At 45.8% G+C, this 15,951-nt stretch overlaps 1 protein-coding gene across 7 annotated transcripts in view; it reads left to right on the top strand.

Moving 5' to 3' along the window:
- The window catches only part of ABCA4 (ATP binding cassette subfamily A member 4), a 118,521-nt gene that overhangs the window by 67,304 nt on the left and 35,266 nt on the right, over nt 1-15,951 (top strand). For 6 of the 7 annotated variants that reach the window (XM_045028740.1, XM_045028735.1, XM_045028737.1 and 3 more), the window contains 13 exons: nt 1,065-1,242; nt 2,415-2,546; nt 3,869-4,008; nt 4,875-5,012; nt 6,156-6,349; nt 7,195-7,285; nt 7,912-8,117; nt 8,560-8,608; nt 9,189-9,433; nt 9,896-10,020; nt 11,430-11,528; nt 12,869-13,058; nt 13,603-13,697. In XM_045028740.1, coding sequence (XP_044884675.1) covers nt 1,065-1,242; nt 2,415-2,546; nt 3,869-4,008; nt 4,875-5,012; nt 6,156-6,349; nt 7,195-7,285; nt 7,912-8,117; nt 8,560-8,608; nt 9,189-9,433; nt 9,896-10,020; nt 11,430-11,528; nt 12,869-13,058; nt 13,603-13,697 — 1,882 coding nt within the window. The remainder of the gene's footprint in view (nt 1-1,064; nt 1,243-2,414; nt 2,547-3,868; nt 4,009-4,874; nt 5,013-6,155; nt 6,350-7,194; nt 7,286-7,911; nt 8,118-8,559; nt 8,609-9,188; nt 9,434-9,895; nt 10,021-11,429; nt 11,529-12,868; nt 13,059-13,602; nt 13,698-15,951) is intronic. The other variant, XM_045028736.1, reaches the window with a different exon arrangement.

Raw genomic sequence — 15,951 nt, 5'->3', positions numbered from 1 at the left:
GCACGCTCCTGTCTTAGCATTCAAACACGCATCAGGTACTCCAGGGAGTTTGGGCCCAATCCAGTGAAGTGCTGAGAGCCCTCGACTCCCTCGTGGTGCAAGGCCCAAAGGAATGGTCTGCTGTGTCTTGTATTACAAAGCTGCACAGTCCAGTCCTGTGATTGTAGCGGCTCTGCGGTGTCCAGTAGACCCATCCACCCACTTGGGGCTTCTCTGCTAGCTTTGTTCAGAATGGCCGACCCATGGGAGTTGCTGATGGAGACGGGGCTCACCAACAGGATTGGCCACACCCAGAGAACCTGGACTGCACCTCAGTACAGCCCTTCTGGGGGCTGAAGAGTGAAGTAAACTACAATTGCAGAATAACCCTCTCTGCAAATCCTTAAGTGTGTTGTGTAAATAGAAGTGCACAGGGTCTGTAGCATAAATATTCTCAACTCCTATCATTTGTCTTCTGTTGTCCAAGGGTTTCCTTCACAGGGTCTTTGCTTTGCCTAGAACTTGATGGTGAAGTTTAAAATTATGCTTTTGTGATCTCTGGGGGAAATTCACCCTGTGTAGAGCTCATCTTAAGTGGTGCCTAGATCTGGGGCTGGCCCTTTGCCCAGGGTGAATTTCACCCCCTAGGATTAAAAGGAAGCTTTATGATTTTAAACAGCCTAGTAAAAGAAAAGAAAAGGCACGTCTGGGCAGATGACTTGAATGGCTTAGTTGGAAATATAGCCCCATCTCCAGGCTGGTTTAATCTCTCAGCACATGGACAGACAATGAAACCTAAACAATCTCTTTCTGTCACATATGAACAAACACAAAACACCTTCACCTGACTGAGTGAGTTGTGTCTCCACAAAGCCTCTCATTTACCCAGGTAAATAAGGAATAACTCTATGAATGTCAATAAACCTACCCCAGTTCAAAACTGGTGTGAGGGGACAACTGGGCCCTGGGACTTTGTGCTGTAGTTTACACTGTGATTATGCTGCTATTAAACAATGATGTGCTGAGAGCTGTGGCCAGAGTGTGGCTCTGACTCCCTTTTCATTCTTGATTTCTTGCCTTTCAAGTAAACACCTTTTTTGAACCTGAGCCTCCAGACCTGATCCCGGGTGTGTGTGTGCAGAACCTGGTGAAGATTTTTGCAGGCAGGCCCAAGCCAGCAGTGGATGGCATGAATGTTACTTTCTATGAGGGCCAAATCACAGCCTTCCTCGGCCACAATGGAGCTGGAAAGACAACCACCATGTAAGTGTTAGAGGAAGCTCTGGCTGTGCAAATCCAGGGCATTGCCCTACTGCTCTGACCCTGAGTTCTGTGGAGCAGCAGGCTGATCTCTCCATTCTCCTAGCTTCTCTCTTTCCTAGCTACCACCTCTTTAACTAGCACATAAGGGCAGGCTGTCCCCATGCAGGGACGTGCGGACTATAGAAAAGGGAGATCATGAAATGCATGACACATACATGTGGATGAAACAAAACATGTCCCTGGATCAAGCCCCTATAAGCATGTTAATGGCAACAGAGGCCCTTCTGTTTGAAAGAGCTGCGACGCTCTAAAACAAGCACAACTGATACTTTTGGACGCTGTTCTTGGTTACTTCCCTATAGATGCACTGACTGAAGTCCAAAGCGGTGCATGCCCTGGGTGCAGCTGAGTATAGAACGTGGCCCCAGTGTTTATATTCAGTAGATCTGGGGTGGGGTATTTACGTCACATACCATAGCTATGGATTTATGTACAATGTATATGTAAACTATACACCCAATTTAAAATGGCCCTTTAGTCCCACAACACCAGAGCACGGAAAAGCCTAGGGTTACATGTGTTTTCTGTTTGTACCCAGCAGGTAATACCAAACCCACACATTAGTGAGCTACCATACAGTCTCCAACTCTTTTCAGTCTACAGCAAAGCAGAGTGCAGGTCAGGAGAGCAGGGTAGCTCTAGTATAACCCATGGGCAGCACTGTTATGTAACTCTGCATTCAAGGCGTCAGACCATTATTCTGGATCTCTGCCCCAGCAAGACTCATTCTAGGTCATGGGTAGTCAGGGCTGGGGAAACTTGCCTGGTGAACTGGTTTGAAAAGTACAAGTTCAGGTTAACATCGTTTGGCGAGCTAGCAAGGACCAGATCAAACTTTTGTGCAAACCAAGTTTGGAATCAATTTTCTAGCCTAGGTGGAAACCATATAGAACCACACACTAGCGAAGTTACTGTCCACATTCCCAGAGTCTCACCTGTGTATTTTATTAGGACGAGATTTAGATGTGTCCATGCTTCACAGTGGGATTGTGTTTCAGCAGCCACTGGAATAAGAAGTCATCATGGGCCACCTAGTGGCCCATGAGAGAAGTGTCTCTGCTTATCTGAAATCTAAGGACTGTCCATTTGCTTTTTTTCTCGTGTTTGGCCAGGTCAATACTAACAGGCTTGTTCCCACCCACGTCTGGAACTGTCCTGGTTGGTGGCAAGGACATCCAGATACATATGGACTCGATTCGGCAGAGCTTAGGCATGTGTCCTCAGTACAACATCTTGTTTAATCAGTAAGTGCCATATGATGCCAAACTCAAGAACTGAGCCCCCACCACCTGGGCTGGATGTTTGGGGTGTCCCCAAAGCCCATGTTGTTTCTCTGTGCTCTTCTGACAGTGCATGTAACTCAGAGACAGAACCCTCCTTCCTTCTTCTCCTGTCAGTATTTCTAAAGGACAGATACTATTTTACCCTTTCTATAATTCCCAAGAGGAGATGCATGGGGGGATGCAGGGTCACATGCCCCCCAGATTTGCTGCTTGGCTTGTACTGAGAATGCTCACATGGACTGAGCATGGGGGGGACTTAACATGAGAATCAAAGCACACAATAATTCAGGGCCCCATTCCCCAAAAGCCGTATGAATCCTGGCAGTAGGCTGTGCTGATGGTTGGGGGTGCCATTTTGGAAAGGCAGGTAGGTGGTGTAGCGAAGCAATGGCTTACTGGTGTGGCGCCTCCTGCTGGTTGTCCAGGGAATTAGCTCTCCAGCTCCAGAGCACCTTCTGCTGGGAGATGTCCCACTTGCTGCTGGCCCCCATGTCCCTCCCAGACTCCAATGCCTTTTTATGCTGGGGTTCCGCCCCCAGCAATAACCCACAGTCGGGGTCTCCCCATCCAGCGGAATCCACAACCCTCTATTCTCATCTTGCCTCAGTGGCTACTGCCAGTCACCATCTAGCCCCCGTTCACTGGGGCAGACTGCAGTCTATACCACTCATCATTGGCAAGGGGGGGTTTGGACCTGCTGCCTTTGCCTACTCTGGGCTGCACCTCTGCAACCCCAGTACCCTTCCCAACCTTTACCAAGGCCTGCAGCCTGGGGGTTTTCCAGCCTGGAGCTCCCCAGCTCCTCTGGCCTTCCCCTAGCCTTGCTCCACTCTAGGTACCCTGCTCAGCTCCCAGGGAGCCAGGCCCATCTCTCTCCACAGCTAGAGAGAGACTCTCACGTAGCTCCTGCCTAGCAGTCCCTTTATAGGGCCTGCTGTAGCCTGACTGGGATGTGGCCCCAGCTGAGGCTGCTTCCCCAATCAGCCTAGCAATTGGCTCCCTCGGGGCAGCCTTTTTCCCACGCTGCTTTAAGCCCTTCTTGAGCCAGAGCGGGGTGACTGCCCCACTACAGGTGGATAGACAGAGAAGCAACAAGAGCAAGGAAGGGCAGGGTGATCCTGAGGAGCTGCAGGCCAACCATTGTAGGTGCATGTAAGGGATAAACCAATTCCTCTCCTCAAAGGGGGCAATCAGGTAATGCTATAATGAACTGACTGCTGTTGGACCAAGCAACCTGGTTCTTCATTTAACCTGTCTCAATGTCTTTCTGTCTAATTTCTCAGCCTCACTGTAGCAGAGCACATCTTGTTTTATGCCCAGCTGAAAGGGAGGTCTCGAGAGGAAGCTATGTTGGAGATGGAGATGATGCTGGAAGATATAGGCCTCCCCCATAAAAGGAATGAAGAGGCTCAAAACCTGTCAGGTGCCCAAGAATTTGTTCTCAAAATCTTCACCTTTTTTGTTTTAGTTCCATGGGGACAAATTCTGCCAACGATTCACTTTAAGTAGTCCCTTATCTCTTGAGTAGTGATTTGGAGTCCTATGAATTTCAATGGGCTTGCTCAAGCAGTGTGGGTAGCAGAATCTGTCCATAAGGCATCAGCTGTGAATGTATCTGTGATGCATAAAACTTACTTTAGTGATGCTGAATAAAAATGTATATTAATATACAAAAATATGTTTTCCCTTAATAACATACCCCAACCCCACCACTGTTCTGTGGTAATGGTCCAAAATGCAACACCTTCCCATAGTGCTGCTTCAGTGTCCTGGGTGAATACCCTAGAATACTGTAATATTTTTATAAGGGCTGTTCATGTCATTTAAAAGGTAAAACTGTATGTAGTACAGTGGCAAGGAGGTGCAGCATGTGGGTGCAGTGACCTATAACTGTCCAGAGTTGCAGGTTGGATTAGATAAGTACTCAGGAGTTTTTATACTTCACTGATCCCTAGGTTCTGCAAACATGGGCCGACAATATCATGAAACCAAGCTCTCTTAGACCATCTCTAGAACTTCCTGCTTTGGCTCCAGGCCAGAACCAGAAAATGCAGACACTGCATGAAAATGAAAAGTAATGAAAAAATTAAGCTAAAATTTTGGAACCCCAGCAAAAATGTGTGTATTTGTTCATGTTCTGGGCTAAGGTTCAGGAGTGAGAGTGGTTCTTATTTTACCTGGTCCAGTTTGTGTGTCTCCAGCAGACACAAACAGTCATCTATCATCACATGCTGCAATGGGTGCTGCTCTTCCTTCTCACTCCCACAGTTGTGTCCCTGCACTCTTTAGGTGGCATGCAGAGAAAGCTATCTGTTGCCATTGCCTTTGTTGGTGAAGCAAAGGTGGTCGTCTTGGATGAGCCCACCTCTGGAGTAGATCCATATTCCAGGAGGTCTATCTGGGATCTTCTACTGAAGTATCGCTCAGGTAACACACTCCAGAGAAGAAATTGCTTTTTAAACCCCTTCACAAATAAGCATGTCTGTTGCATAAGCTTTCATTAAAGAGTATGAACATGCACAAACAGGTTACACGAGTGGTAAATTCACGTAAGCCACTTGTCTCATGACCTGGGGGTTTAGGGCAGAGATCAGAAAAGCTAGAGATATGATATAGCAACTTAATGTTACATGGAGAGAGCAGACTAAACTGTGCTCAGAGGGCCCTGTTCTGCTAATCCAACTCACACAGAGTAGTGTCATACTAGGCAAGTGATCTAATTTATTTCAGTGGGACTCCTAACAGTGTGAGGCACTACTCAGTGAGAGTAAGTGAGGCAGAGCTGGCCCCAGTATTTCAGAGGAGCCGAACAGTTTTGGAAAAGTTTGGGTATCCTGCTGCTTGCACTTACAACTGCTACAGAAAGGAAGAGCTTCAGCTTCTTTCTGAACCTATTAAATGCCTCACTCCCCTTTAAAAAAATAAAATAAAATAAAGTTCATTTCTGAGGATGAGTGCTGGAGAGATTTCTCATCGATGGGCCCAATTCTGTCACTCTTATTCACTCTGAGTAGTACTTTACTCTGTGAGTAGCTCCATTCAGTGTGAGTAAGGGCAGCAGAATCATGTCAGAAATTGTATTTATTTATATACCTTTGCCAAGCTTTTAACTCTTGGTCAGTGGTTCTTCCCACCCTGGGTTAGCCAGCCCCTAGCTCCTTGTCAGCTTCTCCTTTTACGGATGCTCAAGCTAATATGTGTTAAACTATCGAGACGTGTTCAGTTATGTAACAGATGTTCTGCAAGGTCATCCTGGGATGAAGGTGGTGGTGCTGTTATGGGTGTTGCATGCTCGTGGGCCTCACCAGGAGTTTGCCTGCTCATGTGAGAACATCTGTTGCTTGTGCAGCTCTTTGTTTTTAATTTTCTCACTTGCCATCTTGCCTGCATCTCCACTATTTTCCATGAATATGGCCCAACCCTATAGGATCAGCTCATGGTGAAATCTTTGGCTCTTATTCCTGGGAATTTCTTTCAGAAGTACTGTACCAATCCCTGTAATCCACATTCAGCCCTAATTGTACCGAAGGAACAGTACATTGCAGAGCATCTCTGTATTCCTTCTCCTAGGCAGAACCATCATCCTCTCTACGCATCACATGGATGAGGCAGACATCCTTGGAGACCGGGTGGCCATCATTTCCCAAGGAAAATTGTTCTGCTCAGGCTCTCCTGTCTTCCTAAAGAATTGCTTTGGATCTGGCTTCTACCTCACCTTGGTTCGCAAGATGAAAAACACTCAAGGGGGCGGAGAATGGGGTTCAGTAAGTTCTCTGCTCCCTTGTTGCACAAGCCGTCTTCAAATATTTATTCACTGCAACAGGTCAGAACCTGAGTAGCTGCTGTTTGTTGCTGTGGACAAAGCTGACTGTGCAGTAAATGGTGTGTCCTAGGAAATAAGGCAATGAGAACAGGAGTCTCCTCCTCATGAAATTAGAGGACTATTTGGGGATTTATATATTCACCAATTAACAGAGCTTCTCCAGTTTTATGAATACATATGCCTTAGAGCAGAGGGCTTTTCAAAGGCACAAATGGCAATTAGGCAGCCAGCTCTGGAGGCTGATGCCTATCTGAAAATCTCCCCCACCACTTACATTGAACATCTCCCTGTGGAGTCCCATTTGTCCAGGCATGAGTCCTTCTGCAATACGCTAGATGTGCTCACGTCTCCCTACAGCGGGTAGCTCAGGAACTATGGCAGCCTGCCACTTATTCCTGGCAAAAGCAGTTCTCAGGCAACTCAAATAAGAGGGACCTGGATTGTTTTTGATCCTGTACGTCCCAGTTTGTAAACCCACTGACATCACAGTGTCTGTATGTATGGCCATTGTTCATTCAACTTCCCCAAGTAAATGCATGTAATTTAGAATTCCATGTGGTTGCCACATGCATGGTGGTGTGATGCAATGCTTGTGTGAAATTTAATTTTTGTCTGTCTTTTATGCTAGTCCTCAGACTGCAAGTCTGAGTGTAATATGTTCAAGATGTTCCAGCTAAGACAAATTTCTTACTACCCTGAAGCTGTGTAAAGGCTGATGAAACAAGTTTGCATGCATTATATGCATCTGAAGCACTTAACATCCTCTTTCTTACTTATCTGTACTAGCACTCCCCTAGCTGTGGATCTCAGTGCTCGTGTTCCTGTTCCAGGTGTGCACCTAAAGATACAGCGGAAGGTCCCGAGCAAGAACTGGATGGTAAGAATTGGGATCATTCACCTGGTCCAAGGCCTATTCTTCTGGAACAGGGCTGCTTCTCCTAGTGTACAGCTACTTAAAGCTTAGAGAACCCTGTTTTTGAGATTCCCTTTTTCAGCGCTGTCTCAGGTATGTGTATTTTACTGTCACCTAGAAATCACTAAGGCTTCTTGGTGGTTTTGCTTACCTTTCTGTGACAAACCCCCTTTCTGAGACATCGTCTAAGATCTTGGGCTCAGACTGTAAAGTGGAAGCTTGGGTCTTCCTTGACTGTGGACTAATAGTTTCAGACTCCTGTGTATTACAATATGTGATTCAATCAAGAAAGGAGAAACATCTTTAAAGTGCAGCAAACAGAATCTTTCTGTGAGCACCTCTTCAGTTTTTCTCACCCTTGGGTACACTTTAGTAGATGCTTCTGAAAGTCAATCATGGTGTTGATAGGCCTTAAATCATTTCCTGCTACACAGTTCAAAAGTCATAACTGACCAGGATCCAGCCCAGTCTAGTAGCATATTAACTGAGATATGTGTGAGTCCTTCCCAACTTATGTCAGCACAGCCTTTGGAAGCATTCCTAGAATACTTAAATATTCATTTTCTGAACACTGTTTTGACTTTTTACAGGGGATGTGAATGAGCTTACAGAACTAATTCATCATCATGTTCCAGAAGCAAAGTTAATTGAAAGTATTGGTCAGGAACTCATCTACCTTTTGCCCAGTAAAGATTTTAAACAGCGAGCTTATGCCAGTCTCTTCAGAGAATTGGAAGAAACCCTGGCTGACCTGGGACTCAGCAGTTTTGGGATTTCGGACACTCCCCTTGAAGAGGTAATGGATGCTTTGAAATATTTCTCAGTCCTTCCAGAAATCCTTTTGGGAGAACTTGAGTTCCAAAACATGGAGCCATAATAATCTCCTCAAAACCTAGCATAAACCAGTAATGTCCATTGTAACACATACAACAGATCTTTAAAGATGGGAATTCAGATATAATTCAAACCTGGATGCCCATCAGATCTGTTTATAAATGGACCATGACTTATTAGCCTCAAGTGTTCCTCTCTTTTTATCTCGGTTTCTCTGCTCCCCCACACCATTTTGCTTCCCAAGCTCTTTCCTAGCGGATCTTTGATTCTGTAGTTAGCAGCTATAGTTTGCAAATAACCCAGAGTTATTTGCAAATGTCATTTTAGAGGATGATGGCTAGCGTCTCACAAGCAGGATGACTCCAAAGGTGTTGCTAACCAAGAGATGTGCATGTCTTCGGCAGGTTTTCCTGAAGGTGACAGCAGATGCTGACCCTGGATCACAGAATGCAGGTAGATATCCATGATATTCAGTGTCTGATGCTCTTTTCTTGGGCATTCTGCATTCTGATAGCCTATCAAGAACAAGAATAATAGCTTCCAGTCCCATATGTCTTTCTTGTCATTATATAGCTGGTCAGCAAGTGATGCTGATTTTGGGCTTAATCCGATATCCAAGAAGTCAATACAAGTCAGATTTCCATTTCTGCTGGATCAGATCATTAATTATATACATCAAAATCCATCCTCAAGTCTCTAAAGTATAAGTGGTTTTGGCATTCAGTACTCTTCTGTCAGTATGTTCACCACAGACTTGATTAACTCATCCATAGTGTTGGAAAAAGGGAATGGAATAGAGGATTAAGGCTTCAGTAGCCAGCCTGCCCGGGACCAGTTGATAGAGAAGCATTGCAATGGTTGTAATGTAAAACAATGTAGTTGTCAGGAATATATAGGTTTGGGAAAATCTGCTTCCACCAGGGCTAAACCTCTAAGGAAGCTTACTCAGCAGCGATGAACAAGGTTGAAATAGCCTCTCAGCCCCTCCTCCTAGGGAGTAATGCACACAATCACTTCAATTCCCAATACATAGGAGGTGCTCAAGAAAATGGCTCCACTCTCAGAAAAACCTGCGTTGAGCAGAAAGAGAAGGCTGAACAACCCCCTTTGGCGACCAATGGAGCCTCTCGAACACCTGCAGGCCGAACAGGGGATGGGAAAGAAAGCAAAGGGTCCCGGCAGAATAAAGGTTCTCAGCTTGTCCATCAGCAGATCAAAGCACTGCTCATCAAACGGTTCCACCATGCTACCCGTAGCCGTAAGGACTTCCTTGCTCAGGTACCACTCGTTCCTTCATCACTGTCACTGTCTTCCCTAAAGAGTCCTCAGCACTAGTGGCCACAGGGACACCTCCATCAAAAGCAAGGGTGGTGATGATGATGGGTACCAATGTCCTTGTGACGGCTGTTTCAATTAATATCCCAGCTGCTCTACATCCCATACTCAAGCACACATACACATGCTATAGCCTCTCTCTCTCTCTCTCTCTGCAATTTGCCTCCTCCAAAATTTTTTGCTTTGATTGAGACTGTCCCTGATGTAGTCCATGTTGATAAAAACCAACGCTATGGCAACTCTGGTTGCTGGTAGTGCTGGGAATGAAATGGTGGTGCCTGAGAACAGAAGTATGTCTGATTCATTTGTTACTGCTGTCCCTCCTTTGTGTCCGTGTGTTCTGAGCTTTACAGAGCTGTTCACAAATGTTACTGCACATTATGATGTTTTTCCTGTTCCCTGCAGATTGTTCTCCCGGCTACTTTTGTGTTGTTAGCTCTAATACTTACAGTTATTATCCCTCCCTTTGGAGAATATCCCAGCTTAATACTACATCCTTGGATCTATGGACACCAGATTACTTTCTTCAGGTCAGAGGAATTATTTTTTAAAGTAGATCGCCAATCCCCTTTCCTCCTTAGCATTTAGGACCGCTGGGTTACATCTGCTGCTTCGTGGGCCTGATTCCCCTCTCATTCATCCCAGAATAGTTAATTAGCATGAAATTGGCATGAGTGGAGAATCCAGCCCATTGTCTTACTGCAAAAGAATGGTTCGCAAATGTTTTCATATTGTGAATCGCCTATCTCCCAACCTCCGTGTGCCAAATCTAGTGTTTGTATTTAAAGTGTTGCGTTCCCCTCTAGTACCTGGTCCAATTGGCGTACTAAAGCCTACAACTTCCAACAGATTATGGAATAGTTCCTTTAGCTCCAGTGGAAGATCTGTGCTTTGGTGCTGAGGGTTGCAGCTTCAAAATCTGCTGATGACATGTGGTGGGGGTCGTTATACTTGGTTATATGTACTGCCTGGACAATGTTAAAGCGGAGATGAAAGTAAACATGCTTTGATGTGAGGGGTGCTGCTGCTGCTTGGCTGTGTCCCTGTCATTTTAGTAGCTGCTGTTTTCCATTTCCTGGGCATAAGATTTTACATTTGTCAGTACTCAAACTCTGTTCATTACCTGCCGAACCTCTAGGTCACTCTGCAGTTTGCCTGTGACTTCCTGTGCATTTACTACCCTTTGTGCTGTCCAGAAATATGATCACAATTGAATTTACACCAAAGAAACACCTGGCAAAGATATAAAGCGTGCATGGTGCGGGGTGCAGAGAAACACTTTTGTTTTTAATTTATCAGGTTTCTGGAAACCATACGAGACCTGGGCTGGACTGTAACCATCAGGAAGCATCAGCACTTGAAGGCTGTAATGATTGTGACACATTTGTACAAAGTAGCTTAACTGATCCCCCAATGGTGTGTGGAGCACAGTTTGAAAATCACTGGTAGATGGCACCTGGCACCGACAGTACACTAGTGTTATTAGACACTTTGTTGCCATGGTTAGAATTCTTTCTTTGGCCTCACCCTATTAAAAAGAGGGGATGTGATACTTGTCCTATGATTTCTCTGTGTTTGCTGAGTTCCAGTATGACAGTTTATGCTGGGTGGGTCTGAGATGAAGATCAGTGTTCACTTGTGAGTGTGATGATTCCAAGCTTACAAAGGGGAGTGTGTATTTGTATTAAGTTTGTTAAAATGGGTGCTTTGATCTCAGGAGAAAATGGCCATTGCTTTGTCCTTTAAGCCCTCTAGGAATCTTTCTAAGGTTTGGTGTACTTTATCCTATTAAAGAGACTAGATTATCGGCACCTGAGGGGACTCTGTTTAGATGAAGCTATGTGTTTACCTGTGTGATGGTGTAACCAGCTGGTTTTGTGTATTCTACTTCTGTAGTCTGACAGGTTTTTATACAGTAAATCTTGTGCAATCTCCTTAGCAATGAGCGGCCTGGCAGTGAGCAGATGATTTCCCTCACTGATGCCTTCTTGAATAAGCCAGGATTTGGAAATCGCTGCATGAAGGAAGAGCCTCTTCGGTAAGTCATTGGATATTCTCTCTTGAAGTAGGAATCATCTCTTGTAAGATATAACCAGTGGGATGCGGATACCACACTGAGAGTGATGTGGGCTAGCTTTTCACTGAAACACATGCAGGCACTGATGTTTGGAGATGACAACAAATAGTGAGAAAATAATGCAGTCAGGCTAAGTTATATATTTATAGATAGAAGACAGCAAAGGCAATTCCATGTAGAACCTCAGTCATATGCATGAAGAATTAAACATGAAAATTTCTATTTGTAGAGCAATAAAATAAAGCCAGAATTTCCAGATCTCCCTTAGTTCCTATTTACCATGGCCTGCCTCCCTCCAATTTTCCATGGCCTAGAGCCTTTTCCCTCAGGCTCTCCTTCACAATAGCATGTTATCCCCAGGGCTACAGCAATTACTTAAGTGGAAAAGTAACTATTAGGGAAGTAACTGGTAATTTTTAACTGTTTGCTCTGATAAAAATGTCAGTCACACTCTGTGCCTTGGCTCTTAAATTCTTCTCCCTCCCTCACCCTTTCTATTCTTCCCCCTACGCCTCTGCATGTGTGTCCTTGTTGCCTACACCCCTTCACTGTCCTGTCTCCTGCTGCCCCACTGCCTGATTCCTTTCTCCTCTGGATGTTGCCAGCCCATTGGTGGCTCCTGTTTCATCTCCTTTCCTCTATATAGTGTAGCAGGACTTAAAACTTAGGTCAATATAGCAGCTGTGTTAAGGGGATCTGAAAAATCCACACCCCTGCATGCTGTAGCTGTGCTGACCTATCCTCTGGTGGAGACACAGCTTAGCTGACAGAAGAATGCTTCTGTTGACCTAGCTACCATCTCTTGGGGAGTTGGTGTTCCTCCCCCTTCCGCTGCTGTAGGCTGCTTAGCTACAGGGCTGTGGTTAAGCCGCTGTGGTCCCTGTAATGTAGGTATGGCCTAAGTGAGAACAAGATGAAGCTCTAAGCATTGAGGATGGATGGGAAGGTACAATGTGATGAGAGAGCAAGGGAGGAAGGATGGTCTCAGAATAGAGAGCTAGGAGAAAAGGGTTAAAATATTGGCTCTGCCACAGACTTAATATGTGCGAATGGTCAAATCACTTAACCTCACTCTTCCTCATTTCCCTGCCTGCAAAATAGGGACAATAACCTCACAGGTGTGGTTATCAAGCACTCTGAGGTTCTGACTGAGAGACACTCTTCTCATTGGTAACGACACACTGCGGGGGAGGAATGCAAAAGAAGCAAACATCTCAACTACAGCAGTATTTTTTCATGTGTTTGAGCTCTGGTGAGCTATGTGACCGCACTGTTAAGAGATACTGTGTTCCTCTCTACAGGGACTACCCATGCAGTAATATGTCAACTGCCTGGAGCATACCACCTATTCCTCCTAACGTAACCAACCTGTTTCTGACCCACAAATGGAGCCCTGATGACCCTTCTCCCTCCTGCAAGTGCGGCACTCGCAAGAAGCTCACTATGCTCCCGGAATGCCCCATGGGAGCTGGAGGCCTTCCTCCCCCACAGGTACCTTGGAATGGCCACATACACCTCTAAAGCAGCCCCAGTCAGTGGGGGGTTTGGATTATGTGATAAATAAACTACGCTGCCTGTATTTGTAGGGAAGAAAGTGCTTATCAAGCAAAATATGTGTGTGTGAGAATCATTTAATAAACAAAACTGCTGGGTATGGAAGAGATGGGAAATACATTTTCCCCTGGTCTGAGCCTGGATTCTGGATGACTGGATAGAGTTAGCAAGCAGGTAAAGTTTCAGAGTGAATCCAGGATGGCTTGTTTCAAGCCTTGCAGACTTCTGTGGAACTTTCACATGATTTCCACTCAAACCCCAGTGAAGCACAGACTTGACTCAAACCCAGGTGGAACTTTTTGGTTTCAATAGTGTTGGGAATCCACACAAATCAAAGCTGGATAAAAGTTACTTTTCAGGTGAGATCCTGTGAACTGAAACCAACTGTGTGGTTTTTATGGACAAACACCCACTTGATGGGTTTAAGGACTGTAACTGGTTGGTTTGCTGTAACTGATTGGATTTTCTTTGCCTCTGTCAGAGAGTGCAGCGCAGCACAGAAATTCTTCAAGATCTCACCCACAGAAACATTTCTGATTTCCTGGTGAAAACTTATCCCAGTCTGATCAGAGAAAGGTAGGGGTCACTCTCGCTGAGAGGTTTCTATTTGCTTGTCACATTCCACATATAATACACATTTGTGATATCCTCAGTAGCAGTAATATGACATAGCACTTTATTTGCTCACAGTGTACAGACATTAACCCTCACCAGCCCTGGGAGGTAGGTAAGGATTACTATCCTTCCTGGGTGGGATTAAACTGTACCAATATAAACACTTGTATACCCATATAACTGCATTCACCCTAAGCAGCTTGTACTGCTTTAATTATATCTGTATGGCCAGAGAAGTACAACTTTTGTGTGTGGACAAGCCCCTAGAGCCAGATCTGGCCTTAGACTTCAAGGGTACATATACACTGCGGTGTAAGCCTTTCAAACTCAAGCTCAACTCTACCCCCGCCCCTTTCCATCTACACAAACATCATGCTAACCCAGATCCCAGGATACCATGGGGGTGGAGGGTCCAAGCCTCAGTCAAGCCGGGATCCAGGGTTCAAGCCCTATTGCTTTGCAGTGTGGACTTAACCCCACTAGACTTGTGCTCTTGACCTCTGACATTTTTTGACCTCTGGACAGTCAAGTTTTCCCACACTGCACCACAAACAAAGGGGCAGAGTGGTCACATTTTGGGAGGGCACTAGGAAGACATGGGATATGGGTGGTTGGACTCAGACCCACATAATGTAGTGCAGATACTGGAGACCCAGGGTTCAATAGTTCCTAACCTCGGGTTACGAATGAGTATACGCTTAAGCCCTAGGTTAACAAACCCAGGGTCTGCTAACTTGAGTTCTACTAACCCTGGGCTTACATTGCAGTGTAGACATAACCCAAGAGTACCTGACTCCAAGGATATGTCTACACTGCAATAAAAAACCTGCGGCACTGAGTTTCAGAGCCTGGGTCAGCTGAGTTGGGCTCATGGGGCTCAGATTGTGAGGCTAAAAAGTGCAGTGTAGCTGTTCACCCCGAGCCCAGATTTAAAAGTTTATTAGAAAATATTTGAAAATGAACGATACAGAGAGTTGAAACGTCAGATATTGGTCATTGGGGGTGACATACATAGTATAGGGCGATTTTAGTATTTTGGAATTGGACGGCACATAACATATACAGTCTGCAATGTCCCCAATGCGGGGTATACGGTGGGTGAGTTCGGGGTACAGTCAGTAAGCAGTGAGGGTACATCACTCATACGTACAGGTTATAGGCAGTCGTGGGCATAAGTAAATAAGCGGGCTGGATAATGGGGTTCGGATGACCCTCACAGGGCAGAGTTCAGTTCGGTTGGTTCAGGGCTCAGGGGATAAAGTCTAACAGGGGAGGTTTTCAGGTCACTTCTCCCTTGTGGGTGCACCAAGTCATGCCGGCTCACTCTCGGTATTGACGGTGGCCGGTGATGTGCTCTGTGTAAATGTCTCTAGACCATCGAATAGTGTCTGAGACCATTAGGCGTCTCATGAGCCGCGCGTAGCGACGGCCCACCCCATAGGTCTGCAGCACGCGTTCATTACAGGGGTCCCAGGCGCCCAGAGCCCCAACGATCAGAGCGTCGGTGTAAACCTCGTAGCCCTTTGTCCGCAAGGTGTCAGCCAGGGGAGCGAACTTTTCGAGCTTGCGGGCTCGGGCTTCGCGGAAGGCCGTGGTCCTATTCTCAAACGGGATCTATCTACACAGCAGTTTTATAGTGCCACAGACTGAGCCCCATGAGCTTGAATCAGCTGACGCAGGCCAGCTGCAGTCATGCTGCAAGTCTCCTATATACCCCAAGATCCGAGTTCCAGTACTCGCTGCACTGCTTGAAATGTCCTTGAGATTAACTATCCTAAAGTGTTGTTTTCTCACTAGCCACCTCCCCTCCTTAGGCGACACCATGAACTCTTGTGATGTGTTGGTGTAAACCATGTTGATGTTGATTCAAGATAGAGCTAGAACAGCACCGCTGTGTGTGACTTTACAAATCTTTTGCTCACCTCTGCTTAATTTGGAGATGCTCTGTCTCAATTCTGTCTCAGTGTCATCAACACTCAGTATGCCTGGAGAGGCCTCAGTTCAGCAGAGTGTGTAAGTACATGCATCTGAGCCAGAGCAAGCCATTTAGGGTATGTGTATGCAACATTTTGGAACAAGCCTCCCAGCACTGGTCAACAGACTGGGGCTAATGGAGCTCATGCTAAGTGCTCTAAAAATAGCTGAATAGACAGAGCTTTGAAGATGCAACATGAGCTGGACCTCGGGCTCTGAAGCCTGACCCTCTCCCTAGGCT

This window comes from Mauremys mutica, chromosome 8, assembly GCF_020497125.1.
Source record: "Mauremys mutica isolate MM-2020 ecotype Southern chromosome 8, ASM2049712v1, whole genome shotgun sequence".
In the NCBI taxonomy this organism is placed as follows: Eukaryota; Metazoa; Chordata; order Testudines; family Geoemydidae; genus Mauremys; species Mauremys mutica.
The sequence above is the reverse complement of the archived record's forward strand: the minus strand, read 5'-3'. Positions and strand labels throughout refer to the sequence as shown.